At 35.9% G+C, this 16116-nt stretch overlaps 1 protein-coding gene across 1 annotated transcript; it reads right to left on the bottom strand.

Moving 5' to 3' along the window:
* Positions 1 to 3544: 3544 nt before the first annotated feature.
* Positions 3545 to 7955, bottom strand: LOC131154448 (pentatricopeptide repeat-containing protein At3g12770-like). Its single transcript, XM_058107234.1, has 2 exons — positions 4626 to 7955; positions 3545 to 3703 (listed from the first exon to the last, which is right to left on the bottom strand). Exon 1 carries the CDS (start codon positions 7238 to 7240, stop codon positions 4790 to 4792), a length of 2451 nt encoding a protein of 816 aa, XP_057963217.1. The 5' UTR covers positions 7241 to 7955; the 3' UTR covers positions 3545 to 3703; positions 4626 to 4789.
* Between the last annotated feature and the right edge of the window lie 8161 nt (positions 7956 to 16116).

Genomic DNA, 16116 nt, shown 5'->3' with positions numbered 1-16116 from the left:
AGAGATACCGAGAGGGGGTTGGAGCTGACTGAACTTCGTCGACGAAGGACTGAATTTCGTCGATGAAATTAATAAAGAATTCGTCAACGAAGGACGGGCTTGTCGACGAAATCCCCTGTTCTATAAATATGAAAATCCGAATTTTAAGCTTCTCTCAGAAGCTAACTCTCTCTCTCTCTCCCCCCCCCTTTGGTTCTCCCTCTTTCTTTCGTCGATTTCGGGCCAGATCTTCGCCGGATCGACAATCCGAAGTCACCACGACGCTCCTAGAGAAGTTCTCTCCAAATCTTCTGGAGCAGATCGTTGGTGAAAGTTAGGTGGAAACCATCCTAAATCCAAGGTAAGACTTTTTACTCAATATTTGGATTGTTGACAGTTGAAGAAAGTGATATACGTGTAAAAATACTGAACTTTAATACTGAGAATATCCATTTTTAGAGTGTTGAGTTGCGAACCCTACGGGTGCGAGGAAGATTTTTTTTAGGAGTTTTTCAGGAATCAGGTAAGGGGATAAATTAAGCCAGTTCATTTTGAGAAAATGTATATATAGTAGCATTTGATTTCAGGAATATATATATACATTTTATGTGATTTATATTTAGGAAAAAAAATAATGTTGAAAATATTGGTACGTTGAATATTTGGAAAATCTGTTGTGTGGCATGAGTATAAAATGTATGAGATACTATTTCTGGAAATGCGTTTATGGTATGGATTTTATGATGGAAAATCGGCGTACGGGCCGAGATTTTTATATGTGATTGTCGGCGTACAGGGCCATGCTATGTGGATGTGATTTGCCAGCGTACGGGCTGTGCTGTGGTTTGCCAGCGTACGGACTGTGCTATGAGATTGTGATTTGCCAGCGTACGGGCTGGGCTATGATTTTCCGGCGTACGAGCCGTGCTATGTAACTGTGATTTGCTGGTGTACGGGTCGAGCTATGATAAAATGTGTAATACCGGCGTACGGGCCGATGATTTTTATGACACACATATATACATGCAAAATGATATGATTGATGTGGAAATTAATGATATGAGATATTCATGTATCACGGTTTTAGTATATGTTATATGATATCAGAACCTGGTTGGCTTGGTCTAGACTAGTACTTGCACGGTACCGTTGCTATGTGTCCATGGTCTTCGTGATCATGATATTTGGCAGACCCATCGGACCTACAGACTACTGTTTGACTTGGCAGTGGTCGGCCAACCATTGTTAGGTCTTGCCTTCGGGCCATACAATCCAGTCATGTGGGGGTAATACATGACAACAGCCAGCTAATCTACTAGGATTGTTTTTATGTTATTATTATATTATAAGATGAGATATGTTTATGAAATGCAGTATGATCTGCCATGTGCTGATATATTTATGTTTTCCAGATTTGATAAAGCAATACTGATTATGTTATGTATGGTATATGTAGAACACAGAATACTCATATTACCACACACTGCTATTAGTTTATTTCCCTTACTGAGGGGTGTCTCACCCTTTAATCTTATAAACTTTTCAAGAGCCCCTGATACGAGAGCGAGAAAAGCCCCGCTGACCTAGTGCTGATTATCTGCCCTTTTCGAAGGGTAAGTTTTTTGTAGGGACAGTTAGATTTTGTGGGGTATGTGCCTAGATTTTATTTTTGAGATGTATATATGGAACTACAGTGGGTATAGTGACTTTGGTATATTGTGATATATGGTATTTAGATGCACATGATTGTATATTTCCTGCTACTTAGGCTTCTGCTGTATGCTCTAATGTATCCCTGGTACCCACGGGTTCAGGTGGATTGTGACCTGCTGAGTTGGGATATGAGATGTGTGGTATTGATTATAATAAAAAAAAAATTGTGGAAAAATGAGCAGGTCGTGACATCTTTTTAAAAGATAAATAACTTCTGTGGTAAATCTCCCAAGCATAAAACCAAATTGATTTTCTGAGATTTTCGTTTCCAACCTTAATCTTTGTTTAACTACCCTTTCCCATAGTTTCATTGTATGACTTATAAGTTTAATTCCACAATTGTTATTACAATTTTGAATATCTTTTTTATTTTTGTATATAGGTATTAAAGTGTTTTTCCTCCATTCATCTGGCATTTTCTGAGTTTTTACAATTGTATTAAATAAATTAGCTAACCATATAATTCCGTTATCACCCAAGCATTTCCAAACTTCAATTGGGATGTTATCTGGTCCCATAACTTTCCCATTTTTCATCTTTTTTAGTGCAAACTTAACTTCGTTAACTCTAATTTTGCAAATAAATCTTATATTTTTAGTGTTTTCCTTATTTGATAATTCTAAGTTTAAGCCTTCTATTTGGTTTTCGTTAAACAATTTACTAAAGTAACTTCGTCCTCTTTCTTAATATCTTTGTCCTTAACCAAGACAATATCATCCTCACTTTTTATACATTTTACATTTCCTAAATCCTTGCTCTTCCTTTCTCTAACTTTAGTAAGTTTAAATATATCTCTTTCCCCTTCTTTTGTACCTAATCTATCATACAAACTATTAAAAGATCTATATTTAACTTCACTAACGGCCCTTTTTACATCTTTTCTTGCCTCCTTATATTTTTCAAAATTATCTCTATTTCTACATTTTTGCCACGTTTTATACGAAATTCTTTTTTGTCTTTATGATTTTTTGTACATCTTTATCCCACCACCAACTCTCTTTGCTATTCAAGAATCTTCCTCTTGATTCACCTAAAATCTCTTTTTCTATTTTTTTTAATAGAACTAGCTAATCTATTCCAAAGAGTATTTGTATCTATCTCATCCTCTATGGTCTAATCCCTATTTTTGATCATTTTATCTTCAAATTTTATTATATTTTCTCCTTTTAGGTTCCACTATCTAGTTCTTTTACACTGGTTTATTTTATCATTTTTCTTTCATTTTTTAATACATATATCTAACACTAAGACTATGTTGTGTGGTTAGGCTTTCACCTGGAATAACTTTACAATCCTTGCATGATAAACAATCTACCCTCCTAGTTAAAAAAAACATATCCATTTGACTTCTATTTTGTCCACTTTTAAAGGTTATTAAGTGTTCTTCCCTCTTCTTAAAGCAAGTATTCATTATACTAAAATCATATGACATAGCAAAGTCTAAGATCATCTCCCCAAACTCATTTTTGTCTCCATATCCATATCCTCTCATAATTTTTATTATCTCTTCCAATGTATCCATTCAGATCTCCTCCTATAAATATTTTCTCAGTCCCTGGTATGCCTTGTATAATACTATTCATATCTTCCCAAAATTGTCTCTTAAGATTTTCTGCTAAGCCAACTTGAGGAGCATAAGCACTAATGATATTTATTATATCTTATCCTAATACAATCTTGATTTTTATAATTCTATCTCTTACTCTAGTTACATCCACACTATCTTTTAAGTTTTTGTCTATAATAATGCCTACTCCATTTTTCAGCATGTTCATGTCTAAAATTCATAAACACACATGCATGCACACACATATATGTTTCCATATATATATATATATATATATCATAAAAGGAGGTAAAAACTATTATCAAGTGACAATTTTATCCTCAATAAAGTGTTAACAGTTACAATCTCAGGAAACTCTTTTTTAACATTGTTTAATAAAAAAGAAGACAGAAGAAAACAGAAGCCAAGTAACGCCATCACAATTTTCTGACCCATGAAACAGACCTGCATGAGTTGCACAAGATTAGTAGTAATATTGCATTAGCTGAAACTTTTTGATTATTTTTCTAACAAATAAATCAAAATAAAAAGTAAGAGAAACATAATCCTAAAAAAGAAAAACTTGTAAAAAGATAGTCCAAGCATCAACTAAAAATGATTGAAACAGAACGATCATAATTTTCTGACTCAAAGAACATCGCACCTGAATCAGTTGAGCAAGATTAGTAGTAACAGTGCAGCAGATAAATGATAGTCCAAGCATCAGAAAAAAAATGATTAAAACATAATACATTATAGCATTCCAATCTAATAATCAAATTAGAAGCTGAACCCAATTGTCCAGCAAGTAGGAAGAAGGATGCAAGCAAGTTGTGGAACTGTGCTGTTTTTTCAGCATTCTGAGCTATCTGGCTAGACAGGAATGCTCACAGCTTTGGTGGTCTATTTCCATCTTTACGCTTGCTTTGTGATAGAGTTAGTTTTCTGGCTTCTTTATAGGAATCTTCATCCAGTTGCTTCACAGGAGTGTGCTTTCCATGAGATTGAATGTCATTGTTAGTTTGATTTTTTCTTCGTTATCTTGTCTCTCTTTTTCTTCTGTCTTCTTTTTCTGATTTCTTCATTATAATTCTCTTCTGTCCCAATATATTTTCTTTTTATATAAAAAAATACTACAAATTATGGCATATTTGGATGACATTAGAAGAAGGCACTTCATTCCTTCCCAAGTACTATTTTGCAGAATCCTTTCACTATGCATTTCCCAATTTTCATAATAAAACAAGACAACAATATATGAGATAAGACGAACAATCATCCGTCTAAAATTTTAGGATGAAAACATGATGATTCAAATAATTTTAATATGCAAAATAGTTGTTTAGTTGAAAGAGATTCACATAAAATCCAACAAAATGCTTGCTACCTAGGTACTTCCAAAATCCTTTTTCTTGCAGCAACCCACGGGAGGTTTACAGCTACAATCCTGTCCGAGAACTTGCTGCAGATGAAAGTTGAATAATACTATCTGGGAGGTGGAGGCGGGGGAACCTTACTGGACTTGTCCTTTCGTCCTGGAGCAGGTTGTCATTACCAATAATCACCACAAGAGCATTTTCCATCAATGAAGTGATGAAAACGATTGGCATCTCTCACAATAATTTCTCTCTTAACTGTCTTTGATATATATTTTGTTACACTATGACAGTCACCACACACGCGAAGATTTTTAGTAATCCTAATCAAGCTTCCAGCTGGAGTGCTTAAAAGCCCAAATGCAATGGCAAGTCGCTCACTATGGCGCCAAAGCAATTTCACCTTCGTATGCTCATCCACATCACGGAGAACACAACTAGTATCAGGCACATACCCAGAAGCCTCCACTTCTAACCTTACATTCTCCAAAATATGATAAATTTCTGCCCAATTTGGATGTGAATCATCTCCTGCAAAAAATGTGTGGACTCGGTTTCCTACTTCAATCAAGCTATAACCTGGTGTTTTCTTCAGCCCTTGCTTCCTCATGAGGCCTCGGATATAATCTACAGCATCCCATCTCCTTACCGCAGCATATATATTAGATAACACAACATAAATTCCTGGGTTCATCGCATCTAACTGAAGCAATCTATCTGCAGTTTGTATACCCATGTCAATGTTTTTGTGAGTTCGGCACCCACTTAGCAAAGCTTCAAGAATGGCACTACTTGGTTGAAAAGGCAATTTTTTAATCAAAGATTCAGCTTCTTGAAGACGGCCTGCTCGACTCAAAAGATCCACCAAACAAGCATAGTGCTTCTCAGTAGGCATTATATTATGATTGGTTTTCATGCTGTCAAACAAAGTCATCCCCTCTTCCACAAGCCCTGAGTGACTGCAGGCAGACAGAAGAGAAACAAAGGTAGTTTGATTTGGCTTAATTCTTTCTCCTATCATTTTATTATAAACTCCCACAGCTTGATGTCCACAACCATGTATTCCATAGCTTGTTATCATAGAGTTCCACAAAATAACATCTTCAGAGATGGGCCTATTTTTAAAAACTCTCTCGGCAGAGTTTATTTTTCCACACTTGGCATACATATCAATCAAGGCTGTCATGTTGACTACATCAAAAGCAAAGCCATGTCGAATTAAATGAGCATGGACACTCTTTCCTTGCTTAAGAGAGCCTAAATGGGCACAAGAGTGGACCAAACTGACAAGAGTGACAGAATTGGCAGCAACTCCCGCTCCTCGCATCTGACCAAATAATTTCAATGCATCCTCTGCAAGCCCATTTTGTGCTAACCCTACCAGCATAGCAGTCCATGATATCACATTCCTCTCTTTCATTCTGTAAAAGACAGTAACTGCCTGCTTCAATGCACCACACTTAGAATACAAATCAACAATCGCTGTAGATAAAATGAGATTCAATTCAATGCCCCTTCTAAAAATGAGACCATGAAGGACCTTTCCACTTTCCAGATTAGCTGTTTGGGAACAAACTTGAAGGAGGCTAACCATCGTAGCAGAATCAAACCCACAACCATCTATGAGTAATCTACGAAAGAGGTCAAACGATTCATGTGTCAACCCATTTTGAACAAATCCGGAGATTATGGCATTCCATGAAACCAAATTTCTCATGGGCATTCTTTTAAAAATCTGATAAGCACTTTTGGCATCTCCCATCTTACTGTACATATCAACCAATGAGGTGAGCACTAAAATATCATTGCCCATTCCTAACTCAATCACACACCCATGAATACATTTTCCAAGTTCCAAATCTCCACTCGCACCACAAGCTTGAATCAAGCTTGCCATAGTTATTGGACTTGGACTAACATCACAACCACGCATATCATAGAACAGATCAAAAGCCTTATCGAACTGATGTGCCTGCACATAACCACCAATCATCGAATTCCAACAAACAACGTCTTTATCTGGCATTTTATTGAATGCCCCTCGAGCATCGTCAACATTACCAAATTTCACCAAAAAATGTATCATTGAACTCCCAAAGAAACGATCTCCGTCCACCCCATTTTCCACAGCAACTCTAATTATATCAATCCCCGTCTCATAATCCAGGGAACCCGTGCACGCCTTGAGCACAAAATTACAAGCGCAGCTATCAATTTCCAAGTTGCGATGTCTCATCATATGAAACAACTCAATGGTCTCCTTGTACTGCTGGTTTCGCAGATACCCACTCATCATTGCATTACAAAGAAATACTTCTGGGTGGAAATTTTGATCGAACACCTGGCGGGCAATTTCCAAACTACCCAAATCGGAATACGTCTTAACAAGTTTCGTAGCGACAAATTGGTTAGTGGATAGGGAACTGGCGATAATCTGGGCATGAATCGACCTGACCCAGATGCCATTTTTCGAGAATTCTTGCAAGAGTGACAAGAATTTGTGGACAATCGGGGGTGACTGGATGAACAGGGCATCTTTGCTTGTTGAAGCAGAGGTTGCGAAGGAATAAGAGAAGAGTCTGAAAAGAGTTCTGAGGACCAAATAATGGATACGAAAAGGAAGCATGAAGATGAGAAGAGATTGGATTTGAGTGGTTTTAAAGCAGTTGAAGCCATAAGCTACCCTCTGCCTGAGACCATTGCGCTAGCCGCCAAGTTCATTGACCTTTTTTCAGTTAGTTATTAGTTTTTGTTAGTTACTAATTTTTACTTTTTAATTTTCTATGTTTTTTTTTTTTTTTTTATGTTGTAATTTTTGAACAAATCTTCTACAAGCGTTGTCTCTTTACTTCTGGAAAATATTTTTATTTTGAAAATTTTTAAAAATTTCACTTTATTTTCAAGTTTTTTAATCTTTACAATAAAAATTTGAAAACAAGGTTTCATTATTTTTTGAAATTGTACAAATATTAAAAATTTAAAAATAAGATGTTATTTTTGTAATTGCTTAGAAAAAAAAAAAAAATGAAGATTATTCCCACGACTAAATAGGCCTCGATTTTAAAATTTAATTGTTTACAACCAGTAGTTAACATTTGCAATTTTCATTTTGAAAGTTGCAAATGTGAATTTTTGGATGTGGATGATAAACAATGTCGCATACAGGTAACGAAGGTAACGAAAATACAACAGAGGTTGCCAGGAGACGAGAACCGAACAAATCTTAGAAGTAAAGCTCAAGTGGTAGGTGCTGGGGATGCTGTAAAGATGCTAGTGGTCTTAGAGAGAGAAGCTTTGGTTAGAGAGAGAAAGTGTCAGGAGAAAATTAGGGGCCAAAAAAAATCCGTAAGCAGAGCCAGAAAGGTGGTATTTATAGTATTAATTAAATGTGTGACTATTATTCAGTGAAGGAGGATCGTGATTGTTTTGGAGGTATCGACCAATTTTAAATAAGGCAATCTAAATTATTCAATGGTAGAACGACACGCGGCTAAGAAAAATAACGAAAATGCCACGTGGCATTAATAATACTTGTGCAAACTAAGGAAAGGTTTAAGAGAAGTAGATCATCCTTAACTAACCTTGATTCAAGTCCACTAAGCTAATTAGGAGTATTGTTTGTCTTGTGATCAATTTTGAGCACATGCCAAGTGTCCATCTCCTACAAAAAATTATGAGATTAGAAGTTTATCAATTAAGCAATTAATGTCTGATTGTGGACTATAATTAATAGATAATTAATCTAAGGATAGAAAAGGTATTTACATTTTATCCTTACAAGAAAAATAATATATTTTTGAACACTTTTGAAAAAAGATTTTGCACAATTATCATCTTTCGAAATCAAAATATGATTAAACTATAAGTGATGTTAGAATAATAATTATCTATTTTGAATTATTTAATATCCCAGGAAAATTAAAATATTTTTGAGCACTTTCGGAAGTAGATTTCGCACAATTATCATCTTTTGAAATTAGAATATGATCGGACTATATATTATTTTAGAATAATAATTATCCATTTTGAATAATTTAATAGATAAAAGGATTAAATAATTATTATTTTACCATAAAAAATTATATAGAGACAAGGAAACTCTATAAAATCCATATAAATCACTCAACGATAATCTAATAGATAAAAGATTTAAATTCACTTTTTTGTCATCAAAATTTATATGAAGATAAGAAAACTCTTAAGAATCCTTATAAATCACTCAACCATTATCTATAGATAAAAAGACAAATACTATTTTACCATCAAAAGTTATATGAAGTTGATGAAACCCTTGAGAATCCTTATTAATAGATAAAAAAGATTAATACTTATATTTTATCATCAAAAGTTACATGAAGATAAGGAAACTTTCAAGAGTCCTTATGAATTAGTCAATTATAATTTAATAGATAAAAAAATTAATACTTTTTATTTTTCCATAAAAAGTTATGTGTTGATAAGAAAATACTCAAAAATTTTTATGTATACACCCACACCTCCTCCATGTCAAAGTGTCCACATGTCCTACCTGTGAATGCGCTCCCCCATTGATTTTGTGTACACAAAAATATATATAAAAAAATATTAATCGAAATGAATTAGCCAAACCTTTTTATCCGAGTAGCGGCGGATGAAATGCACTTGTCTCATTGAAATTTTGAAAAAAAATTTTCAGTAAATTTAAGGGTTTTAATGAAAATATCATTTTGTCCATTTTTTAAAATAACAAATATAAAAGACTCATAATTTTTAAGTTAAATAAATAAAATAGTACAAGTTAATTATAGTGATGTATTCAAAGTTAAGTGTTTTTTTTTTTTTTACATTTTTATAAATGAATATTATTTAAATAATAACTATATTAAATATGAATGTATGTGTATTTTAATTATTTACTCTAAAAATATATAAATTATAATATTTTATTATTTATATATTTATTTACCTCCATTCAAAAGAAATTTTAAAATGCAACCATAAAAAGGGATTTGTACTTAAATTGAAAGCTTAAATTATACCTTACATGTTTAGAATTGGAACCTTGGGTGAGGTACAATCAAAGTAGGTTCCCTTTGACTTTGGCAACAACTACAAGATATAGATGTAGGCTTGAGTGCCCTTAAAAATTTAGATTAATTTTTGTAAAACTTAAAAATTAGGTCAAAAGGCATTGTCCTCCCTAAGGTTTGATAAAAGGACACTGATCTTTCTTGAACTTTCAAAAATTTTAGGGACATTTGCTGAGATTTCAAGAATTCCAGAGATCTCCCCTGAAATTTTGCAAAAAGACATAAACCTCCCTTTATATTTTACAAGAAGACAAATTTTGTGAGGGGTGATTTGTGTCTTTTTAGCAAATCTCAAGAGAGCTTTACGCCATTTTTGAAACTTTAGGAGAAGTCTGTTTTTTTTTTTTTCTTTCTCAAATCTCAAGGGAAGTGAGTGTCTTTTACCCTAAAAATTAAATAATCCTTAAAGATACCAAAGCTTGCAACGGTTACTCTTTTTTTTTTTTTTTTTTTTGTGTTTGTTTGTTTGTGACTTTTATACTTTATTTTTGTAGGTAAAAGAAGGAAGATGGAAAAATATGAAGGGGCAGCACAACAGAGCTCGTCGACAAGAAAATACCAAGAACAGGAAAATTTTAGAGATCTGGACTCATCGACGAAAGCCTATTCTCGTCGACGAATTTTCTTCTGTGGATCGTCGACGAAGCGTTGTACTCGTGACGAATGGCACTTAGGCTGCGAGCAATTTTTCTGAATTTTGATTTTTCGAACGTTGGGTGGTTGGGTAAACTGAGGGAAACCTCTGAGGAACTTCTATATATGTTATTTTGGGCATTTATTGAATAGAGAGTGATAATTTGAGAATTGTATTGTATATATTGTGATTTCCATAATGAAATTTGTATGTCATTGCTTCCGTGGATGTAGGCTTTACCGAACCATGCAAATCTTTGTGTCGTTCTTGTTCTGGTTGTGTGTCATTTACTTGTTATTGTTTATTCCGCTGTATGTCTTCATTATTCGATCCATATTACAACAAAATTAGTATCAGAGCGATTATTGTTATGGCATCGGGATCATCTTCTACAAGATTTGACGTTGTCAAATTCGATGGAACCGAAAACTTCGATTTATGGTAGAGGAGAGTGAAGGACATTCTTGTGCAATAAGGAATGACTAAGACTTTGCTTGATACTCAACCAAAAGGAATGGATGAGGCAACATGGGTAGATTTGAAAGTAAAGGCAGCATCTACAATACGCTTGTGTTTGGCTAAAGAAGTTCTCTATTGGGTGATGGAGGAGGATTCTCCAGCGGCTATCTAGTGAAAGTAAGAAAGTCGATACATGTCTAAATCCCTCAATAACAATTTTTTTCTTAAGCAACGTTTATATTGACTTAAGATGATTGAAGGATCAAGTCTGGATCAACACATCAATGTTTTTAACCAAATCATAAGTGATTTGATGAGAGTTGATGTGAAGTTTGATGAGGATGATAAGGCTTTGATGCTATTAAATTCTTTACTCTCGACTCATACTTATGAAAATCTTGTGACCACTCTTACGTGGGGAAAAGAAACTCTTGATCTAAAAGAGGTAACATATGTTTTGTTAAATTTTCATCAAAGGTTAAAGATATGTAATGAAGGAGAAGGACTTGTGGTAAAGGGTAGTAATGAGCGAGGCAAAGGAAAGGTTAAGAACGGGTTTAGTAAAAAATCATCTCGAAATCAATCCAACAAGAAGAAAGAAATCCAGTGTTATAAATGCAGTAAAAGGGGGCATGTGAAACCGAAGTGTCCGGATTGGAAGAAGGGAAATTATGGGAAACGTGAAGGTGTTTCAAAATCTTTGAATGTTGTTCAGGAAGAAGATTCAACAGATGGTGATGTTCTATCAGTTTGAGCGAGGTCGGATAATCTAACGGACTCTTGGATACTTGACTCGGCATCACCTGCTTAATTTCTACATTTTTTTTAGTATAATAAAACCAATATCACAAATCTCAGCTCAGCAAATCATAATCCACCTGGACCCGTGGGTACCAGGGATACATCAGAACACATAACGGAAGCCTAAGCAGCAGGAAACATACAATCACAATATTATAAATACAAAAACATCCATCACATCACCATAAATACCAGAGTCACTATACCCACTGTATTTCAGTATATACATCCAAAAATTCAGATCTAGGGACATTTTCCACAAAATTTAACTGTCCCTACAAAAACTTACCCTTCAAAGAGGGCAGATAAACAGTTTTAGATTAGTGGGCTTTTCCTGCTCTCCTATCTGGGGCTGCTGAAAAGTTTATGAAAATTTGGGGTGAGACACCTCTCAGTAAGGGAAATAAACTAATACTAGTGTGTGGCAACATGAGTGTTCCGTGTTATACATATACCATACAGAACATATTCAGTAACTATTTTTTCAAATCTGGGAAAACATATATATATATATATATATATATATATATATATCATTAAAACATGGCAGAACATACTACATTTTCATAAACATACTTCATCTCATATAATAATAATACAAAAACATTCCTAGTAGGTTAGTTGGTTGTTGTCATGTATTACCCCCTAATGACTAGGTTGTGTGGCCCGAAGGCGGGACCTGACAATGGCTGGCCAACCACTGCCAAGTCAAAAGTACAATCTGTAAGTCTGATGGGCCTGCCAGACCTGGTTCGTACACCAGGAGCGCTCACACACTTCTTTAAAAACCACATCGACCATCCAATCTCACACCACTTCATATAGCGGCGTTAACACCAATATCATGATCATGAAGACCATGGACACATAGCAACAGTACCGTGCAAATGCTAGCCTAGACCAAGCCAACTAGGTTATGATATTATATAACACACACTGAAACTGTGATACATGGATATTTCATATCATTCATTTTCAAATTAATCATATCATTTTGCATATATACGTTTATCATGAAAATCATCGGCCCATACGCCGATATTACATATTTTACCATAGCTCGGCCCGTACGCCGACAAATCATAGCACAACCTGTACGCTGGCAAATTACATCCATAGCTCGGCTCGTACGCCAGCAAATCATATCATAGCATAGCCTGTACACTGGTAAATCACATTTATAGCACGGCCCGTACGCTCGAAAAACATATCAAAATCACGGTCCGTACGCCGATTTTCCATTATAAAAATTCGTATCATAATCACATTCTCAAAACAGTATTTCAAAATAATTTCTACTCATGCCACACTAACAGGTTTTTCATATATTCAACATACCATCATTCTCAACAATGTTTTCTCAAATATTAATTATATATATGAACATATTTACTTTCCTGAAATCAAATGCTATATATACATATATTTCTCAAAAAGAACTAACTTAGTTTATCTCCTTTTCTAATTCTTGAAAGGCCCCTAAGAAAATCTATCCTACACCCGCAGGGTTCCCTGTTCAACACCCTGAAAACGAAATTTTTCAGAACTAAAGTTCAGTATTTCTACGCGTATATCACTTCTTACAACTGTCAATTAACCAAATATTGAGTAGAAAGTCTTACCCTAGATTTGGGATGGTTTCCAACTCAGCCCCACCGACGATCTGCTTCGGCAGACTTGTAGAGAACTTTCCCAGGAGCATCGTGGTAGTTTCAGATCATCGAACCGACGAAAATCCAACCTGAAATCGAAGAGAGAAGGAGCAGGGACCGAAAATCTAGAGAGAGAAGGGATCTGGGCAGAGAATTTCATCCAAAAATGAACTTTAGGGCTATTTAAATTGTGGCCTTTGTCAACGAGCCACATCACTTCATCGACGAGGTCAGTACAAAATTTGTCAACGAATTGTCCCCTTCGTCGACAAAATTCAGAAACCCCAAAATCATCCTCTCAGTATTTCCTTGTCGACAAGCCATGTCACCTCGTCGACGAGTCCTGTAGAAAATTCGTCGATGAACTTCAACCCTTGTCAATGAACTCAATTATATTTTCATCGACAAATTCCAACCCTCGTCGACGAGTCCCCTGCATTCATCGACGAGGAGCTGAGAATTTCTTGAGATTTATCCTTTCCAAAATGCAATGTCGTCGTTCGTCGATGAAGTCGATTGCCTCCTTCTATTTTTTGTTTCCATTTTCCTTTATTTTTATTATTTTAATACCATTATTCTTCGGGTTGTTACGCAACAAGTTCTTATCACATGACTCCAAACAAGGAGTGGTTCAGCACTTACATGATAGTGAATTCTGAATCAGTTCTAATAGGTAATGTTGCTTCTTGCAAGATCGTTGGCATAGGAAATGTAAAGATAAAGATGTTTGATGATGTTGTAAGAACATTGTGTAATTTAAGACATATACTTGAGTTGAGAAAGAGTTTAATATCTCTTGACACTTTAGATTGTAATGGCTTCAATTACAAGTCCAAAGGTGGAGTCTTGATGGTATGGAAAGGTAATCTGACTATAATGAAAGGGCAGAAACTGGATGAGAATATTTACACATTGTAGGAAACTACTGTTGTAGGTGGAGTTGTAGCCGTGGATGCTGAATCGGATGAGACCGTCTTGTGGCATATGCGCGTTGGGCATATGGGGGAACACGACATGAAGGAACTACACAATAGGAAACTCTTGAAGGGCTTGAAATCATGTCAGCTGGTGAACGGGGCAAAGTTTATACCAATTATTCACAAGACAAAGGGTATTCTTGACAATGTACAATCAGATGCTTGGGGCCTAGTTAGAGTTGTATCAAAGGGTGGACATGTGTATTATGTGAGTTTCATTGATGATTACTCACGGAAGGTTTGGGGTCTACTTCATGCGTCACAAATCAAGTATGTTTGCCAAGTTTAAGATTTGGAAGGCTGAAGTGGAGAACCAGACGGGAGGAGAATCAAATGTTTAAGGTTCGATAATGGGACCGAGTATGATGATTCTTGGTTTATGTAGTTTTGTGCGGAGTAGGGTATCAAAAGACATTTTATAGTTCGTTGGACACCTAAAAAAAATGGTGTGACAGAACAGATGATCCGGACTCTTGCTGATAGAGCTCGATGACTCAGATTGAATACAGGGCTATCGAAAAAACTTCTGAGCTGAGGCAATTAGTATGGATTGAATTTTGGTAAACAGATCACCAAGAGCGTCACTAGAGGGTAAGGTGGCGTAAGAGGTTTGGACGAAAAATGCAGTAGACTATTCCGAATTGAAAGTAGTTGGGTGTCCAACCTATGTCCACGTGTCTAGTGAGGAGAGGTCTAAGCTTGACCCGAAGTCTCGTCGTTGCATCTTTTTGGGGTATCCAATAGGTGTAAAGGGGTACAATCTATGGGACCCAGTGGAAAATAAGCTGGTGATAAGTAGGGATTTAGTCTTTGATGAGAAGACTATGGTGAAGCATACTTGAGAATGTTGTGAATAGAAAAAGGAGCCAGCAAGCTGGGGCAGTGATGAACATATCGTGTAGGTGGAGTTGGAAGCTCAGGGCAACGAAAATGATCATGGTCCCGCGGTTGTAAGGAGCTCTAACTTAGAAAGCCAGCAAGTCAACAATATTCTGTTAAGAAGATCCAAACGCACTATTCGGCCTCTGCCAAGGTATGCGTTTGAAGAGTTAGTGTCTTATGCTTTTCTTACTAGCTGCAATGATCCAACTACATTTCAAGAGGCAGTGCACGGCCAAGGGAAAGATAGATGGATGGGAGCAATGATTGAGGAAATGGAGTCACTGCGTAAAAATCAAACTTGGGAGTTGGTGGAGCTTCCAAATGGAAAAAGACTGATATGTTGCAAATGGGTTTATAGGAAGAAGGAGGCAATATCAGAAAAGGAAGGTGAGAAGTTCATGACATGGTTATTGGCAAAAGGATACTCACAAAAGAAGGGGATAGATTATGATGAGATCTTTGCTCTAGTGGTCTGACATACTTCTATTAGAATTGTGTTGGGGTTAGTAGCTCATTATGATCTTCATTTGGAACAAATGTGCAGAGACCTAGTAAATTATATTAATTAAATAATAGGATGAGGAGAGAAAAGGAAATTGAATTTGGAATTCAATAAGAGTCTCGTCGACGAACGCAGCACGTTTGTTGACAAACACACTTGATGGGATCGTCAACGAGGACACGCACCTCGTTGATAAGAAGATTCTGAGAGGCAATCTTTAGTTCTGAATTTCATCGACGAGGAATAAGCCTTCGTCGATGAACTCCCTTCGTAGCCTCGTCGACGAAGTGACGTGGCTCGTCAACTAGGGAAGGAGTATAACTAGCCCCAAACTCGGATTTAGTGCAGATTTTTCAACCAAAACAGATTCTCTCTCTCTCTCTCTCTCTCTCTCTTGTTCATCCCCTCTCCATTCTCTCTAAGATTTTGGGTCCATTCTTCACCGGATCGACGATCCGAAGCGGCCATGCTACTCCTAGGAAAGTTCTTTTCAAGTCTGCTGGAGTAGATCATTGGTGGGGTTAAC

This window comes from Malania oleifera, chromosome 4, assembly GCF_029873635.1.
Source record: "Malania oleifera isolate guangnan ecotype guangnan chromosome 4, ASM2987363v1, whole genome shotgun sequence".
Taxonomy (NCBI): Eukaryota; Viridiplantae; Streptophyta; class Magnoliopsida; order Santalales; family Ximeniaceae; genus Malania; species Malania oleifera.
The sequence above is the reverse complement of the archived record's forward strand: the minus strand, read 5'-3'. Positions and strand labels throughout refer to the sequence as shown.

Coding starts and splice junctions, on each gene's coding strand:
- LOC131154448 (XM_058107234.1), bottom strand. CDS start 7,240: ATGCTTCCTTTTCGTATCCATTATTTGGTCCTCAGAACTCTTTTCAGA.